At 35.7% G+C, this 18,820-nt stretch overlaps 2 protein-coding genes across 3 annotated transcripts; one reads left to right on the top strand and one right to left on the bottom strand.

Annotated features, from left to right (window-relative positions):
* On the bottom strand, nt 1–9,756 carry LOC132149845 (UNC93-like protein MFSD11). Its single transcript, XM_059559200.1, has 14 exons — nt 9,464–9,756; nt 8,815–8,994; nt 7,907–7,962; nt 7,269–7,376; nt 7,101–7,180; nt 6,515–6,611; nt 5,517–5,575; nt 5,186–5,330; nt 4,735–4,784; nt 4,474–4,539; nt 4,260–4,385; nt 3,957–4,131; nt 3,649–3,784; nt 1–678 (listed from the first exon to the last, which is right to left on the bottom strand). The coding sequence occupies exons 2-14, from the start codon at nt 8,902–8,904 to the stop codon at nt 526–528; spliced, it is 1,341 nt and encodes a 446-aa protein (XP_059415183.1). The 5' UTR covers nt 8,905–8,994; nt 9,464–9,756; the 3' UTR covers nt 1–525.
* Nucleotides 9,757–10,531: 775 nt separating this feature from the next.
* On the top strand, nt 10,532–15,815 carry LOC132149819 (ubiquitin domain-containing protein UBFD1-like). Of its 2 annotated transcripts, none has more exons than XM_059559198.1 (7): nt 10,532–10,654; nt 11,521–11,802; nt 12,838–13,046; nt 13,163–13,228; nt 14,967–15,072; nt 15,145–15,227; nt 15,396–15,815. In XM_059559198.1, the coding sequence occupies exons 1-7, from the start codon at nt 10,639–10,641 to the stop codon at nt 15,504–15,506; spliced, it is 873 nt and encodes a 290-aa protein (XP_059415181.1). In that variant the 5' UTR covers nt 10,532–10,638; the 3' UTR covers nt 15,507–15,815. The 2 variants fall into 2 exon arrangements, with proteins under 2 accessions (XP_059415181.1, XP_059415182.1); XM_059559199.1 differs by having other exon boundaries at nt 10,649–10,785.
* The last annotated feature ends 3,005 nt before the right edge of the window (nt 15,816–18,820 follow it).

Genomic DNA, 18,820 nt, shown 5'->3' with positions numbered 1-18,820 from the left:
TCAGAAGCATAATAAAAGCTGTAATATTTTACATGGAGCAGGTCCAATCATGGGAGCAGACATGAAATCACATGACCAGCTAAATATTAGTTTTATTTTGCTAACCCAGCTCTAATCTGACACTTTCACTCATGGAATAAATAAATCAAGCGAAATACCAAATTTGCTTTTGCATGATGCTGTAACTAAATCATTAGGTGTCAGTATAAGATGACTGTCACGTCAGTCAACACAACATGAGCATATCCAAACCAAGTGCACCTTTAATAATGTAATTTCATTTGAAATATCAAATTTAACGTAAAACAATCACATTAAAGATAGAACGTTGTAATGCAGCTCCAACTAATAATTTTCTATCATAGAATGTAAATAAAAAAAATAATCATTGTAATCCCACCTTTATATTAAAGTCCCAAAGTCCAACAAAAACAAAGGCACTTTCTCACAAGTCACGTGTAGTGTTTTATACAAACATTATTTTACATCAGATTTACTGAAATGTGTCCTGAGAAAGACTCTAATCTAATACTCCTGTGTGTCAGCTGACATATTCTGCATCCTCTCCACCATGAAAAAACACAGCGTTCCCGTAAATCCCATGACGACCATCACGAGGAGCTGCCAGGTCAGCAGAATATAACCACTGTAGAAGAACGCCACAGCTGCGAAAATAGACTGAGAGAGGGAGCGTTTTATTGAAACACTGAATCCAATTCATATAGAATACACTTGACCTTATTTATTGGCAAATGTAACTTTAACTGCATTTTATTAAGAAGGCAATGGGTATACTTTATCTGCTAAATTTAAGGTGAAAATAAAAAGCTTCTCATGAAGCACAGAAATTTTTTTTTTCAAACTTTCAGAATCTCTACACACTAATCAGATATTCTACTGACGTAAATCAGCAGTTATCGAATTCTCAAAATGCCATCATCCATGTAGGAATATCGGCTATGCACTTGTCTACTGATTAGATCCACAAAGATGCACAAACATATTTTAAAGATTTTTTATTTATATACTTTTTATATACATTTATTTATTATTATGTAACACTCAAACATGCACTTTTCTTATAATAAATTTATGTTCACCAAGGCAGTATTGGTTTGATCAAAAACACATTAAAAACAACAACATACTGAAAATAACTGTTCCCTATCATTACTTCACTCATACTGCATATGTTTAAGTTGACAGAAGCCTTTAAATAACGCAGTGTAACTGCACGGTCATTGGTTTATGTGGTGAAAAAAAAACAATGCCTCGGCAGCGGAGCCTATGGCGGTAAAGCCTGCAAGAATGGGCAGGGTCATCTGGCAATATAAGCGGCACATTGCCATAGGATTCTCAGATTATTCTCCTACAGTGACTACTACTAGATCTTCGCACTATGAGACTATGAAGCCTTCACCGTGATCAAGCCTCACAGCAGATCGAGAGACCCCTTCCTGCTCGGCCATTCTCGCTACTTCACGCCGTCCTCGCGCCTGCAGCAGTGACGGTCTTCGGTTCTCTGCAGCTATCCGGCAAAATATAAGAGCTAATTTCAGAATAAAATTTCGGGCGTTGTTTTTCTCTTCCGCTCATTGCGAGCGTAAGGTACCCCCTAGACGGCCCACCACTCAGACCAATCCAGCCCCTTGCCATACGAGCTGAGGCCTGGCAGGCCATCCCTGAGTATCAAGCTGGGTCATGAGGGGTCGTAGAAACAGTTCCCTCAGCCGAGAGCGAGTCAGGCTTCTACAGCTGTTACTTCCTCGTCCCCAAGAAGGATGGTTGCCTAAGGCCCATTCTCCATCTTAGGCACCTGAATCGCGCCTTCATGAAACAGCCATTCAGGATCATTACAGAACGGATCCTTTCGCAAGTATGCCCAGGGGACTGGTTATTTTCACTGGAACTGAAAGACGCTTACTTTCACATCCAGATAGCCCCCCCCCCACCACCACCACCCCCGTCACAGATGATTCTTGAGATTCGCCTTCAAGAGAGTGGGTTATCCTTCCATTTGGACTGTCCCTATCTCCTCGCACTTTTACGAAGTGCATGGATGTGGCTCTTTCCCCAGTGAGACAGGCAGGAATCCACATTCTGAATTACCTCAATGACCGACTCATTCTGATTCCACACGTGATCAGGCGAGTCAGGGGTCAGAGATGAAAGGTTCTGTTGATTGTCCCACTCTGGAGGAACCAGCACTGGTTTGCAAAGCCCCGTGGCCCATTCCCCTGAGACAGGCAAATGGAACGATATGACACCCCCAGCCCGAACTGTGGGCTCTGCACCTTTGGCCTTTCGATGGGAGCTTGCAAACCTCCCAGAAAACATGGTAAACACAATCTCTAAGGCTAGAGAGCACTGTCTACAAGACGCCTCTATGCCCTTATATGGTCAGTCTTCTACGCCTGATGTACAGCCTGCTGTGCAGCCTGCTGTGCAGACCAAATCTCATGCAACATATCTCTGATATTGTCCTTCCCGGCCTTTACAAGTGGGTCCTTTCTACATAGCAGTGCACTCTTTCGTATGACAACCAGTGCTTGGTTCTTGCCTCCTTCATGTACGCTCTTGGCCCTCAGTGAGTGCTGAGGCTATACTGAAATATTTCAGGACGAGTCTGGGCCAACCTCTGTGAGTTTAGCCCTACTGTCTTTTGCAGGCCTTCCCTGTGGGCCCCTGGGTTGCCTTGGGTGCTTAAGGCAAGTTCAAGTATTAGTCGTTCCTCTAGGATAGATGGTGGGAATATACTGGTTCCCCAAAGTGTGTTAAACAGATGCAGTACGAGTGAAGTATCGATAGGGAATGAACTCGGTTACTAACATAACCTTGGTTCCCTGAGATACGGAAAGAGTACTGAATACTTTGACGTGCTATGTAGCTGCCCGACTCAGTTGTCGCTTCAGTCGAAGTAGCATGAGGATCCTATGGCGTTGTGCTGCTTATATAGCCAGATGACCCAGCCCATTTTGGGGTTTTTTTGTGGGCTCCGCTGCCGAGGAAAATACGTTTTTCCCCAAAGCGTCTTAAACAGATGCAGTACTTGTTGTGTATCTCAGGGAACTGAAGATACGTTAGTAACTGAGTGTTTTTTATTGCAATAGATTTTAAAATGTAATTTATTCCTTGGATGTCAAAGCTGAATTTTTTTGCATCATTACTCCAGTCTTCAGTGTCACATGATCCTTCGGAAATCATCCAATTATGATTTGCTGCTCAATTTCTTATTATTGTCAATGTTGAAAACAGTTATGGTGTTTAATATTTGTATGTTTATTTTTATATTTGATTAGTTTGATGAATAGAATGTTTAAAAGAACAGCATTTATTTGAAAGAAATCTTTTGTAACATTATAAGTGTCTTTACTGTCACTTTTTTTCTGTAAAGTTGCTTTGTAACGATTTGTATTGTAAAAAGCGCTATACAAATAAACTTGAATTGAATTGAATTGAACTTTTTAAAATCTTGTAAATAAACAAATTAATTAATTAAAAAATCTTTCTTACACAGTTCCTATTGCTCAATATTTTATGACACAATATCATGCAAGCACACTGGCCTGTGCCTTCTTTGATTAAATAACAGCAGGCTTGTTGATCTCAAGTAAAATCCAAATGTAAATAAATGCAGACTGTGGTTACCTGTATGAATTTGAATATAGCAAAGGCTGGAGCGCTCTGCTCAGCAAACATCCGGCCCAGAATGCTGTAGAGTTGAGTGTTGAAACAGCTGTCCCCAAGACCCAGCAGGAAGCTGCACAGCAGGGCAATGGACACGCTACAAGAGTGAATAAATGAACACAGCAAGATCAACAGTGCAACACTGCACTCTTTAGGAAACACAATTTAGCACAACAGATTATCCAAAACAGCTTATACTGGATTCAGTGTATCCAGTTATCAGGTAATGCATTCCCTTCCAGTTTTTGTGTTTTGTTTTAAATTATTACCTTGGTACCAGATATGGCTTATGCTGTGAGCTTGTTTGGAAAACCACAGGTGCATCATCTGGTATGTTGAGGAATATCAAGTAGAAGGCCACAAAGTGCACAACCATCCCTAAAAAGACAACTGAAGTGCGCCTGAAACGGTTATTCTTCAGTACAAGGCCAAACAATCCTCCCCCTGCAAACAAGAGACAACATCTAATCAGAATCCAATCCTATTAAAGAATCTGCTCAGCTTGTCTTTAGATGACCGTAATACCAAGAGCAATCAAGGCAGATGCTTCTGCATACTGAAAGTGCACTGACCAACTATTTCTCCGATTCCCACCACAATGCCTGAAATGCCGATTAAGCCTTTTGCTGCATCTCCAAAGTGTGTTGTAGCTCCAATGCAGGTTCCATAAACACCACTGTAAAATGACAGCTCCAAACCTTCAACGAGATGGCAGAAATCAAAACATGCTCATCATGCTCAAATGCTAATGGAACCAATGGCTGTTCCCTTTAGTGATGTCCTTACCACTGTATGCCATGCAGAAACTTAATAACAATATGGTTTTTGTTTTGAATATTTCCAACATTGTTTCTAAAGGGGGGGAAAGGTAAAAAAACATTTTTAAAATAAGTGTATGAATAAAATAAAATAAAAAACAACTGAGATGAAGCACTAGAACAGATGTCCACGCTGGCAATTTGTGTAATAATTATTTGATAAATTTCTAATTTTATTAAAAATAGAACATCATGTTACAAATGTGAAAATTAAGCCAAATGAACTTACTAAACTCGGTTTTAGCTTCCATCACAGCAGATGTTGCTCTCTGTTTATATCTAAAATAACATTACACAAAAATTTATATCAGCTACCAATGAGAAATCAAACAATAAGTATCAGTAAGTAGCAATCAACAACGTTTTCCAACAAAAGTTTATGAATTTATAGTTGGGGTTATCATGGTTATCATTTACAGTAATTATTGAACATTAAAAACAAATAAAAATTATTTGTTGCATTTTTATCTATTTATTTATTTACTTGTCTGTTAAAATAAAGAACATAAAATCACACAAGAATATTTTTCTTTTTCTGTGCTGGTACATTAAAAATATCGGATGGACAAGTATTGAATCAGAACAACCTTATTGTTGGATCTGTGAAAAGAAATGCTTTTATTGCAAAGTGGAAACTCTCATTCACCATCACGATTCACTAAATGAATGAGTGAATTTACTTCAATCTAGTTGATAAAAGAGACTGGGCTTCCTCTTCAGAGAGAACCTCTTCCTGCTGACAGACCTTCCTCAATGCAAGAAAACTCAGTGTGCCGAGTGCTGAGATAACCAGCAGAGCAATAAACATGACCTTTCTGTCTCTATCTGTGGAGGAAAAAATTGTGACAGAAAAAAAAAATCTCAATTTATGCTTAAAATGTTAAATATTTTTGTTATTTCTTATGTATTAGGTTAGCAGAGGTTAAATACGTGCTGATTAACTTAAGTTAAATAAAAGAGTGAACACAATCAAGCTTTTATCAAAACACAATTTTCAAACCGTCATGTTACCTGAAATGTCAGATTTTCCTTTCCAATCAAAATAAACGTATAGATTTCCAAACAACATACTGGAAAGAAAACACAAATGGAACTTTTCATACAGAAATCAGGGACAGTTTTAGTTAGTTAGAACATAGCTCTTGATGGTTTTACTGATTTGGTTAGTAAGTTTGCATAACTCCTCCAATAAGTCTTATTTTCTTCAGTAAAACACAAAAGTAGGGTTTAGGTGGAATGTCCAAGATGCCATTTTCCATACAATGAAGTAAATATTAAATAATATAAACATCAAAATAAACTGAAACTAAAACCACAAACAAAAAAGTTACATTACTTTAAAAAACATTATTTTAAAAACTTAAAACTAGCTGCCAATGCAACATGTCTTTGTAATGAAGATTAATATGATGTGCTAAAATAACTCAAACTAAAACTGAAATAAAATGAATTAATGAATTAATTAAAATTATAGACATGTTAAAAAACACAACATTACTAATATTAACTCAAATTAAAATGAAAAGAGAAATGTAAAAATGAAAACCAATTCAAAATATAAATAACTCTAACTCTTAAATCTCGATTGTATTAAAATACTAAATAAAATAACACTGTAACATACCTTTGAATATAGAGTAATATTACTGTATTTATGATGTTCTTTCCTTATTTTTAGAGCTTTGGCATTTAAATTTATTTTCATTTTATATGGACGAGACAAAATGAGACATTCTGTCTAATATCTCATTTTTGTGTTCTTTCACAGAAGAAAGAACTTAACATGAGTTTGGAACAACATCTGAATGAACTACAGCTTTAAGAGGCAGAGTTATTCATCTGGATGCTGCTGATAATTATCTACTGCTTTAACTCCTCACATTCCATATTAGTATACGGTTGATGATCACACATGATTAACGCTAATATATTAAAGTGCATCTCAGATTATAATTTGTTGTTAATTGTTGCTGAATCTCTACAAGTGTTTGCTGCTGTCTCTTTCTGACCTGCACTGCAGTAAAGCCCAAAACAGTCCCGTGTTCCTGTTGATGGTGGAAGCATCAGAGTTCTCCACTAGAAAGTGCCCTTGAGCTGTCCAAAGCACTGTGGATAGAAAAAAGGGATTCCAATGATGATTAAAAATGAATTTAGGGCTAATATGAGCCATGCTGCACTTCTTAATTATAAATACATCTTAATAACCATTAACTGTCATTTAAATTATTGCCTGCAATTTGTATAGACTGACTATAATGGATTCACCAGTGTAACAAAACAATGCAACTACTGTATACTACCTTTGTCTGAGTTTGCCTCTATCATATTGTTTAAGTGGGTGAAGGAATTTAAGAATGTGAAACACCTACTTCTGCAGAAGTGTGTACTATACACAAAAGACTAAACACGCTAACTGAGAAAATGTTGCAGTATTGAATACAAGAATTGTTTTTAATGAAAAAAAACATTAATTATGTGGATAAAGTAATAGAGTTGATATTAACTGACAGAATTGATTTCATTTAAGTCAATTATAAGCTTGCTGGTGATGAAATATTTGATTAACTTAAACACGTGTTTTAAGTATCTACTTACTGGCTGCTCCAATGCCAATTATCACGGAAGTGAAATAAAAGGACCATGTGGATGGAATGATGAAAACAGCTATATAACCACTGAAAAACACACAGAAGTGAACAATACAAACCACGGTGGCATGGTGACTACTAGATGAACAGTCACAAAGAAATCTGGGATACTTGCCTATAAAGAACTCCACTCATGAACATTGCAAACTGGGGTCCGATTATTGTAATGATAGTGGGAGCTAACACATTGCAGAATGAAAAAACTCCATATATTATTCCAAGGCTGTCAAAACAAAAAAGGATATTATAGGGTATCAGATTTCATCATATCTACATCTAGACTTTCAACTGCAGCACCTTCTTTTTCTGACATTAGAAAATGTGATATCACTTTTTAGCCTCTACTTCTCTTGGTATTCATATTGCACTGTGAAATAATGCACCATTAATCTGCTGCATATGGTTTCTTTTGCATTTCTTTGTCACAATCACTAACTCACCAGTGTTCAACTGACATAAGTTTGCTACTTAAATTTTTTTGTCAAACTGGTGCCAACCTACAGTGATGAGTTCGTCACATTTTTACAACCACGTTAATTACTCATTACAGTCATCTTATTACAGATGAAGAAAACAGAGTTAAAGCTATGAAGTCTCAATAAATCAAGCTAAATAACATGATGTGTTGAATTAGATTGAAACAAATATGTTATAACACAATGTGGCACAAGCATTATTATTTTTTTTTACCTTGCAGCATATTATATTATGAATGTGGGATATGGCAGAAAAGGTGAAGGACTGAGATCTTACCTGTGATACCCACTCCCAGTGAAGTTAGTGCTATTCAAGCTTTTCACCACTGTTTGCTAAAATGAAATAAATAAACAAACTTTTTGCTGTTGACTCAAATAACTCTGTAGCATGCATGACAAATATAAAATGTTAAATAAAAACTTAAAGTAGTGAATATGAACTCATAAAAACTAAATGTATTTAAAAATTAAAATGATTATATATAGAAATAAATGCTATTTTAAAAAGTTGTACATGACGGATGTATACTGCAAGACATTGCTTTATATGTCAACTACCATTATGTCAATGTGAATATTTTAAAGATCATTTTACACTGAAATGTTAACACATAGATTAACTTTAGAGAATCTATGAGAAGATATCCTTTCGTGGTTAAATTGAGTTTGTGGGGTTTTGTGTGTTGGATGACTTTGAGGTTAACACGAGTCCACCGTGACATTTGAATTTGTTTCTCCCATTAGTCCTGCAGGATAATTCATAGACTGATGGGGAAAATCAAAAACACGAGATGCGCCTGACCCAGATTTACCTCAACAATAGACTGTTTTCAGATAATCTAACTAAAAAACTTCATTGAATGTTGTTTTTCACAAAAAAAAAAAAAAAACTTAAGCTGAAAAAAAAAACACTTGCTATTTACCATGCTATTTATTGTTACGGCAATAAAACTTTAAGAATACAGTTTGGTTTTGGCCGTATTTTTGCAGAAACTATTTATTGGTAATAAAAAGTTGAAACCGCTGCAAATTTTAAAGGCTTGCACTTATCAATTCTTGGCACAAGTACTGCTAAAATTTCAGTGCAAAAAAAAAACATTTCTGACATATTTTGAAACATGCCATCCTATCATACCAATCAGTCTGATTGTTTATAGCATGACATAGGAATGGAACCCGACTTACTTCGATATTACCGCAGGTGGTGAAGGCGGTAAAAATGAGCAAAAATCCTATTCCCAAAATAACCACATTATACGTCCTAATATCCGCCATCCTCAGCTCATTCAAATCCTCGTGTAAGATGCCAGTTTCAGCGAGTGTGCCTTAATCCATGTAAATAAAACCAGCATCCAGGAAAGCAAACTGTGTGAAAACTAAATAAATTGTGTAATTAGTGATCTACAGCATGTATATTACACTGTTATTGCTTTATATCTAATACAGCAGTTAAACATTAGCGAAAACAAGTTCGTGGTCACAGACGTGCACGCGCCTCGTGACCATCAAGCATGAGATGAAAGTTACTGGAATGCAAAATCCACGTGATGGTTTCCGTGGCAGCTACTTCAGAAGCATGGCTCAAAATAAAAAAAATCCCAAAATATAAAAAGCATAGAGAGGGAGAGAGAGAGAGAGAGAGAGAGATAGAGAGACCTACATGTACAGTATGCTGCTTGGATTTATTGTGTAAAATGTTGATGATGATCTCATAATATCTCTTTGTATCGTTAAGCTATTTAATACATCCGAGTTGTAGAGGTTAGCTACAGCATTGTGCTAGTTAGTTACACATGCCTGCCGTCAATAACACTGTATCACTGCAATAACTTACCCGATTCACAGAGCCAAACTTTAACACGCAGTCGCTGTTGCATGGGTCACGCGCGATCTTTAACATCAGCAGCGATTCACTGTGTGTGTTATGAACACTAGAATGTGCGCGCAATGATCTGTATTTGTTTACAAATTGCTTTCTAATGTTGGTCGATTGTGTAAGCGCTGAAAGATCACCAGCCCCTCAAGTCAAGGTAAGGTAGGGTAAGTTTACGCTTAGTTCATCCGTAGATCTATAAGCAATATCAACAGAGCGCGTGCCAATCGCTATTATGTGGAAATCATCTAACGTTGACAGGCTACGTCACATCTGGGATCCTCGTTATGTTTTCTTTTTGAATTACAGTAATTCATAACAAAAAAATGTATTTCTTTTTTGAGGAGATATGATGAGATCTTTCATGTACCGTGATTAATACTTGGTTTGATGTATTTTTGTCTTTTTATTATTATTATTATTATTATTATTATTGTATAATCCTCTTTTCTTTATTTGTTCTGTTCCTCCTTTTTTCGTCTTTCTTCTCTTCCATTAGTTCATATGACTTTGGATGCATTGTTAATACATTTTATGTAATGTATGCTAAGTTGTATCTCTCTGATGTCATGTTTGAATTTGAAATAATAAAAAAAAGAAAACTAATATATATATATATGATAGTAGAATCAAAAGAATCAACACATTTCTTGAAATTTACATTTATTAATGTAACATATTGCAAGGAATAGCAATTTTTAAAAAAGCAATTCAAAAGAAAAATGGCCTATTTTCAGTCACTAAAAATTGCTAATACGGTTATGAAATCATTTTGACAAAGTTAGAAAAGTCAGTCCTTTGCAACTGGCAACAAACAGTTCTATACAAAAACACAATAAATGGGCATTTGTGATGACTAAGGAGCAATTGGGTAAACAACTATTATAAACTTTATAGTTTACTGGAGTTTATGATGTAGCCTGTTAGGAACAATTTTTTTTGTTTTTTTTTTTTGGTCAAACAAGTCAGAATTTTGTCCATTCCATATAACTGAGTTTACGGTCCAAAAAAGTCCTCTCGTTACGTTTCATAAACCTGATTTTTAAATCGCAAAGTCACTACGGAAAGCCGCGGAGCTCATTCACTGACAGCACGCTCTTTCCCAGAAGCCTTTCCTTATATTGTACACAATCATCATGGCGGCGCAGGATGGTAGGTAGCGTGAAAATGTACTTAAATGCCAATTGCACAGTTTTTGCGGTGATAATTTGCGGCGTATTACATCAGTTCCAGTTATCTGACACTTGTAGTACACCGAATAGATGCTGTTTTACCTTGTCAAGGTGAAATAGTAGCTAGATATTGTGTGATTAGCCATGTCGAAAACTTCGGCTGTGTCACAAAATCTAGAGAGCCGTCTACCTAGACCGCATTTGGAGAAACGTTTGACCCTTTGTGGAACTTTCGATTAACGCTTATGGGCATTGCGGAAGCGTTTGGAACGTTCGAACGAAGGTTCCAATCGAGCCCAGAGTACGTTGCCCAAAAATGCTGTCTAGTTAGACAGCTTAGTGAATTTTGAGACACGGTCTTGATATGAGCTTGCGAATATTAGCACAACGGTCTGGCTAAGTTACAACACAGGCTCTGTCGAGTCGCACATGCTTGCAGTTACTGGCCTTAGTTCAACCGTTGGGTTCAAATGACGATAAGGGAATTTACTAGATGTTTCTGAGGCTTTGAACAGCAGCTAGTCAGTAGCTTTTAAAAGCTGTGTACTAGAGACGGTCTAGTTGGGACTATTTAAGGAGTAAAACATGAAAGTAATGGGTGTAAATCTAGATCAAATACATTAATTCAGCTTTTATCTGTCAAAATTTAGATGGTTAACTAGTTTTCCCAAAAGTGTTATCTTACTGGTTAAAATATTGTCCCGTGAACATCTGTTTGTTTTATTTTAATACTTAAATACTATAGTTTGACATTGTCATATCATTGCTCTGAAGCAGGTCAATATTTGCACCTTGAAAACTAAATGTGTTACAATATGATTCCTGATCTGATAATTGTTCCCACAGGAAGTGAGGTAGTAGGAATGGAGGCTGAGGTCACGCAGAAGGTACCAGAAGTGTTATGTGAAGCTGCTGGACAAGAAGATGCAGCAGGGACTGAACAAGCATCTCTTAGTGATGGTGAAAGCACATCAGCTCAGCCTGCTGCTGTCAGCAACGGAGAGGAAAGCGACGAGGGGAAAGAGATGGTGGAAGTGAAGATCATTTGGAACAAAAACAAATATGACCTTAAAATTCCTTTAGATGGCACCGGTGCTAAACTGAAAGAGAAGATTCACACTCTCACTGGTAATCGTCATGTCATGTCATTCAAACCTGTATGGCTTTGTGTTTCACAGAGGTCATACAAGGTGAGACCTTGAAGAAACTCCGTCCCCTTCTGAGGATGTTTCACCAATTATGAAACAAATTCAATTCCAGCTGTAAAGCAGGTTTGCCGAGGACAATAGCGTCAATATTTAAATTAATCTCAGTCAAAAGACAATCCCGTGTAAAGATATATATGATCAGATGATCAAATCGGTTTCTAAAGAGTTTAGAGTCACCATGAAATCAAAATTGAAAATTCGTATTTTTTAATGGAATACTGTAGTGTTTATTATAAATAATTTATCTGTGAACTAAAAATTCCATGTGCCCTAGTAATCTTTAATCAAAAACGTTTACCTCCCCTCTCCCTCAAAATGACTCCTCTTCTCTTCTGGTCATGAGCTATGGCGCAAGAGCGGAGCTAGTGACGTGAGCGCTAAACAACACTGGGATTAACAACAGAGGGAAAAACTGAAGCTGATGCTTCACTTTATAGAAATCAACGCATTGACCAGAGCCTTGAGGAGTATGCTACCCTTAAAAATTTAAAGAATATTATTATATTACCACAACATTACTCTTAGGACATTGCAAACTATTTTTTTTATGAATATGACTTAACCTGATGGAGGACACGTTCAGTCATTCAGTCTCTCAGAGGGTGAACTTGCATCTCATTCAGCTCATCTGCTGTTTATCTTCAGATATGTTTTATGTAATATAGTTTCACAAAACTTAAGTCAGACCATTTCTGTTTTTTGCTTCATATTTCAAAATTATGCTGTCTAATTTAGATTGAAATCCACTCATGCTATACGTATGCCGCATTTTTATTTGGATCATTATTCAAATGCAGTGGTTGCCTCCAATTTGAAATGAAAAGAGCACAGACAAAGCCTTAGTTTGTTTATACGAGATGTATTTTATTTGTGTTACTTATCGGTTACACCACCATATTATATCAGGATTGAAATTAGCGAATACAAATGTTTTTGTGTTTTGTATGGTTATCAGGTCTTCCACCTGCTATGCAGAAAGTGATGTACAAAGGACTGCTGCCAGAGGACAAGACGCTTCGAGAAATCAAAGTTACAAATGGTGCAAAGATTATGGTTGTTGGATCTACAATAAATGATGTACTAGCTGTAAATACTCCAAAAGAAGTTATTCAGCAGGAGGTTAAAGCTGAGGAGAACAAAAAGGAGCCATTGTGCAGGCAAAAGGTGGGTGGAAACCCTGTTTACATAATGTGAACTCTAGACAGCTATGATGGAAAGAATTCCTACAAATATGTACTTATATTTTATAAATGTGCTTGTGGATGCTTTTTTTTTCTCAGCAACATAGAAAAGTTTTGGACAAAGGAAAACCAGAGGATGTCTTGCCATCTATAAAAGGAGCCAAGGTATGCAAAACCTGTGATTAGACTGATCATTGCACACATGCCGTACAAAATTAATTTATACATATTAGGGCTTTTAATTTAAATAATTAGTTATGGAAACATAATGTGATTAAAATATTTTAATACAGTCAACACACATTAATAATATATTTCTTTTGTTATGTCTACTTGATTTTTTTCTCATTTAACACAATAATGGCTTTATATTTTGTGGGAATTTTCACAGTCAAACTCAATTTGTGATTAGAGTAATCAACACATTTTGCAGTTAATTACATAAAAAATGTTAATAGATTGACAGGAGTGCTATGAAAGTGACTACCGGTATTATTATTATTTTTCTCATATCGCTATATAATATCGATGTCGCCTGGACAGTGTAAAATATATCATATCGTCCAGCCTTAATATGTATATATGTGTGTGTATATATTTAGTAGTGTCAAAATTAGCCCATTAACGCATGAGATTATTTTTTCAGTTTAACGTGTTAAAAATATTATTAAACTACGCAATTAACATAAGGGCAAGGCTAGGGTTGGCCACCCCACTCACAACTACTGCTTCTGTCACTTTTTCTCTTGACAAGAAGTGTAATTAATTATTTTATTTTATTAATTATTTAGATAATTATTAAAAAATATATATATTAGTGCTGTCAAATGATTAATCGGAATTAATCACATCCAAAATAAAAAAAAATTACAATTATGAAAAAGGATACTTCCTCTCTTTGACTCTGATTGGTTGAGCCGCATTTGAAGCTGTTGTAAATACTTTTATTTATGTCATTGCACTTTATTTGCTCTGTTTTATTCTAATAAATGTAACGTAAATATTTTAAAAATATACACTGTAGGTTTATGTATTTATATATATATATATATATATATATATATATATATATATATATATATATATATATATATATATATAGTACAGACCAAAAGTTTGGACACACCTTCTCATTCAAAGAGTTTTCTTTATTTTCATGACTATGAAAATTGTAGATTCACACTGAAGGCATCAAAACTATGAATTAACACATGTGGAATTATATATGGAATTATATACATAACAAAAAAGTGTGAAACAACTGAAAATATGTCATATTCTAGGTTCTTCAAAGTAGCCACCGTTTGCTTTGATTACTGCTTTGCACACTCTTGGCATTCTCTTGATGAGCTTCAAGAGGTAGTCACCTGAAATGGTCTTCCAACAGTCTTGAAGGAGTTCCTCGAGAGATGCTTAGCACTTGTTGGCCCTTTTGCCTTCTGTCTTTGGTCCAGCTCACCCCTAAACCATCTCGATTGGGTTCAGGTCCAGTGACTGTGGAGGCCAGGTCATCTGACGCAGCACCCCATCACTCTACTTCTTGGTCAAATAGTATAATATATATATATAATATATATATATATACCGTACACACACACATTATGTAAACAAAAACTTTTATTTTCGGATGCAATTAATAGATTGAGAGCACTAATATATATATATATATATATATATATATATATATATATACATAGAGAGAGAGAGAGAGAGAGAGAGATAGATAGATAGATATACAGATATACACAGTTTGTGTGTGTTTTACTGTACAGCATCATCATGTGAATGGTGATTTAGTGATCATGTCCTTCATTTCCCCAGCTATAATGTTCTTATAAGGATGAAGAATAAGTTCTTTGTGTGCACTGATGAAACCTGAGTGATCTCTCTATTTGTTGAACAGGAGCGTCTGCCAACAGTGCCTTTATCAGGAATGTACAACAAATCTGGTGGAAAAGTACGACTCACGTTTAAACTGGAACAGGATCAGTTGTGGATCGGAACAAAAGGTGATTTCATCATCTATTTAAACCTTTATCCATAATACTTGATTTATGATGATTTTTCTTTCTGGCCTGCAGAAAGAACAGAAAAAATTCCTATGGGTTCCATCAAAAATGTTGTGACCGAGCCAATAGAGGGTCATGAGGACTATCATATGATGGTAGGTGTTTATCGCAACATTTTTAACCAACTATGCATTGTACCTGTCATCCTCAAACTGGATTTTTTTAAAACTTACTATACTAATGATAACTGTAAATATATTACTTATTATTTGGTGCTGCTATAAGACATATATGAATGCTTGTTTGTTTGTTTGTCACCCTAGGCATTTCAGCTGGGTCCGACAGAAGCCTCACAATATTGGGTCTACTGGGTGCCTGCACAGTTTGTTGATGCAATCAAAGACACAGTTCTCGGAAAATGGCAGTATTTTTAACGTGCCTCTATAGACACTGAAGAATTGGGATTCAGAGCAAAAGATTGAAAACATTAACTGGAGCCAACACAATAATCTGAAGAACCGATTTTTCTGAAGTATTTCCAGAGCAAACCGAAGGATTGCTGTTGGACAAAATATTTTGGGGGTTTTAAGTGCACTAAGTGTCAACATCCCGTTTTTCAAACTGTTTCACCACTCTCTTTTTTTTTAAAGAAATCCCAAGCATAAACAGAAAATTGTACAGAACTTGCATATACATTTCTCATAGTTATTCTGAAAGAAATAAACATTATTTAAGGAAAATGATTGATGCAGTAGATAGATTTTATCTAGTATATTCCTCGGTTTACCATAAAATTCAAGCAATCTTGCCAAAGTCGAAAATTCACACAGTTGTTAGTTTTACAATCAGTTTTTTATCATTGCACCGATTATAGTTTACATGTAAAACAGCAACAATGTAACACTCAAATATGGTATTAATGCAGGTTAAAAGAGCATTGTTGTATTTTATGTGGTTGAAGAAAATGCAGAATTTTTTGAAGACTTTTAATAGCACATGGAGGGCTCATCTCCTTTTGTCTTGACAGCAGGAGCCTTGATGCAGAATCACAACCCAAAAGCCAAGAGTACATTTGCTCAGTCTCTGTACTTCCAACCACATGATAGTTTGACAAAGGCAAAATGTCTTCTGAAATCTTTCATGGTTAAACGCAGCAACATCTCTAGGGCCAAGTCCCTCTCAAAGCGGATGTTATATTAGGGAAAACAGTGTTGATGTGCCCTTAATACTCAGTTTTTAACCAAGTTGCTGATGATTGACTTCTGATCATGCATATTGTTTTTTCAAACATGGTGCTAACCAATGATAAGCATTTTTAATTCAATAAAACCTAAAGGAAGGAAGAATTTCAGTGACCTTTCTATAATAAATTTGCCTATATATATATATATATTACATTTTTTCAACTATTAAGCAGCTCACAATTTAAATTCTTTCTAAATCACATGTTTCAGTATATATGTATCTAGTTCAATAATAAGAGTAAGAATAATAAAAGCTCACCCTAAAATGAAAACCTCACCTTGAGGCCATCCAAGATGTTGATTTAGCATTGCGTCACTTGCTCACCAATCGATCCTCTGCAGTGAATGGGTGCCGTCAGAATGAGTCCAAACAGCTGATAAAAACATCACAATAGTCCACAAGTAATGACATGAAATTAGTTCAGTCAACATCATGTGAAGCGAAAAATTGTAAGTTTGTAAGAAACATCCATTATGATATATATTTGTTTTACTTTATACCTTTGCTTCCTGCTAAAATACAAGTTCTCTATCCATAATATTGATTTTCTCCAGTAAAAAGGTCACTTCCTCTGAATCAGGAGAGAAATATGCATAGATCAAGTTAACAAGTGAAAACGGTCCAAAACACTTCTAAACAAATACGTCTGTGGATTTTGAAGTGAGAGGACAACAGGCGATGCACTCGTATTTTGGAAAGAATAGATGGTTTGAAGTTAAAATGCTTTATTACAAATGATGCTGGATTCATTTAATACTAATATTATTTTATTTATTATATTAAATGTGCAGCTTTTTGCTTCACAAAAAAACTGGTTGATGGACTGAAGTCATGTGAATTACTTGTGGATTATTGTGATGTTTTATCAGCTGTTTCTGACGGCACTCATTCACTGCAGTGGATCCATATTCATATAATAGTTTCCCGCATTTTATATTGTTGTTCGACGATGTGGGGGTTTTTTGCCCCCGAAACGCAGCACAAGTCTTTGGATGGAAGATGCTTGTTTTATCGCTTTCCTACTGATGCAGAGACTGTAAACTCGTATGATCATTCATGTAAACGGCACATTTAAAAAAGTGAAATTTTAACTTGTGGTTTAAGGTAAAAAAAAAAAACACACAATTTCTCACATACTGTACATTATTGTTTCTCCTCTATGCCCCACCCTCTGAAACGTGTCATTTTTGACCAAGCTCATCGTTCTGAAAAGCAAAGTGTGCTCTGATTGGCCAGCTATCCAGGGCGTTGTGATTGGCTGAATGCCTCAAGCGCGTGACGGAAATGATACTGCCATGTGTCCAGGTCAGAACACCGGATTTGTTGCATCCAGCTAGGACATAATTACGGATTATAATGACTTATACTGTGTTTTTATGTGTTGCGGTAGGATGCAGCCATTTGAGGAGCACCCAGAAACATACTAGATAAAAAAAATGTTCAAAGCAGTGTCCAAAGCGTTCAAACCTTCAAATCTATCCTGTGATCAATACTTAAATATATAATTAACATTATGTGATAAAAAAAAGTTCTATTAGTACCCCAGCATCAGTCTGAAAAATATTAGAACCTGCTTCTGTAAGAAATAAAAAGGGAACAATATGATGGGAAGTCTGTTGTCTAAAACTCTAATTGCTTCAAGTACAATCATCAATATCCAGATACAACTCAAATTAGAATTTTTAAATTTTATTAATCATTTTAGTGGATTTTTTCATAAAAACATAATTATGTAGGCTAGCTGAGTAATTTAGCAGTAAATAGGTAAAGTACCACATATCCTCAAAAGCAGAACAAAAAGGCCTATGTATTGCATTATAGCCTATATTATACAAACACTATATATTACAACCCGAATTCCGGAAAAGTTGGGACGTTTTTTAAATTTTAATAAAATGAAAACTAAAAGACTTTCAAATCACATGAGCCAATATTTTATTCACAATAGAACATAGATAACATAGCAAATGTTTAAACTTAGAAAGTTTACAATTTTATGCACAAAATGAGCTCATTTTAATTTTGATTTCTGCTACAGGTCTCAAAATAGTTGGGACGGGGCATGTTTACCATGGTGTAGCATCTCCATTTCTTTTCAAAACAGTTTGAAGACGTCTGGGCATTGAGGCTATGAGTTGCTGGAGTTTTGCTGTTGGAATTTGGTCCCATTCTTGCCTTATATAGATTTCCAGCTGCTGAAGAGTTCGTGGTCGTCTTTGACGTATTTTTCGTTTAATGATGCGCCAAATGTTCTCTATAGGTGAAAGATCTGGACTGCAGGCAGGCCAGGTTAGCACCCGGACTCTTCTACGACGAAGCCATGCTGTTGTTATAGCTGCAGTATGTGGTTTTGCATTGTCCTGCTGAAATAAACAAGGCCTTCCCTGAAATAGACGTTGTTTGGAGGGAAGCATATGTTGCTCTAAAACCTTTATATACCTTTCAGCATTCACAGAGCCTTCCAAAACATGCAAGCTGCCCATACCGTATGCACTTATGCACC

This window comes from Carassius carassius, chromosome 1 (assembly GCF_963082965.1).
Source record: "Carassius carassius chromosome 1, fCarCar2.1, whole genome shotgun sequence".
Lineage (NCBI taxonomy): Eukaryota > Metazoa > Chordata > Actinopteri > Cypriniformes > Cyprinidae > Carassius > Carassius carassius.
Note: the sequence above shows the minus strand (reverse complement) of the source record. Positions and strands in the feature narration are given on the sequence as shown.

Bases quoted from the DNA above. Each gene is read 5' to 3' on its own strand.
- LOC132149819 (XM_059559198.1), top strand. The intron at 13,229-14,966 runs GTATGCAAAACC...TTTGTTGAACAG, and splicing joins CATCTATAAAAGGAGCCAAG to GAGCGTCTGCCAACAGTGCC. The intron at 15,073-15,144 runs GTGATTTCATCA...TCTGGCCTGCAG, and splicing joins GTTGTGGATCGGAACAAAAG to AAAGAACAGAAAAAATTCCT.
- LOC132149845 (XM_059559200.1), bottom strand. From the start codon at position 8,904: ATGGCGGATATTAGGACGTATAATGTGGTTATTTTGGGAATAGGATTT. The intron at 7,963-8,814 runs GTAAGTCGGGTT...ATTTCATTTTAG, and splicing joins CCACCTGCGGTAATATCGAA to CAAACAGTGGTGAAAAGCTT. The intron at 679-3,648 runs GTAACCACAGTC...TCCCTCTCTCAG, and splicing joins CTATATTCAAATTCATACAG to TCTATTTTCGCAGCTGTGGC.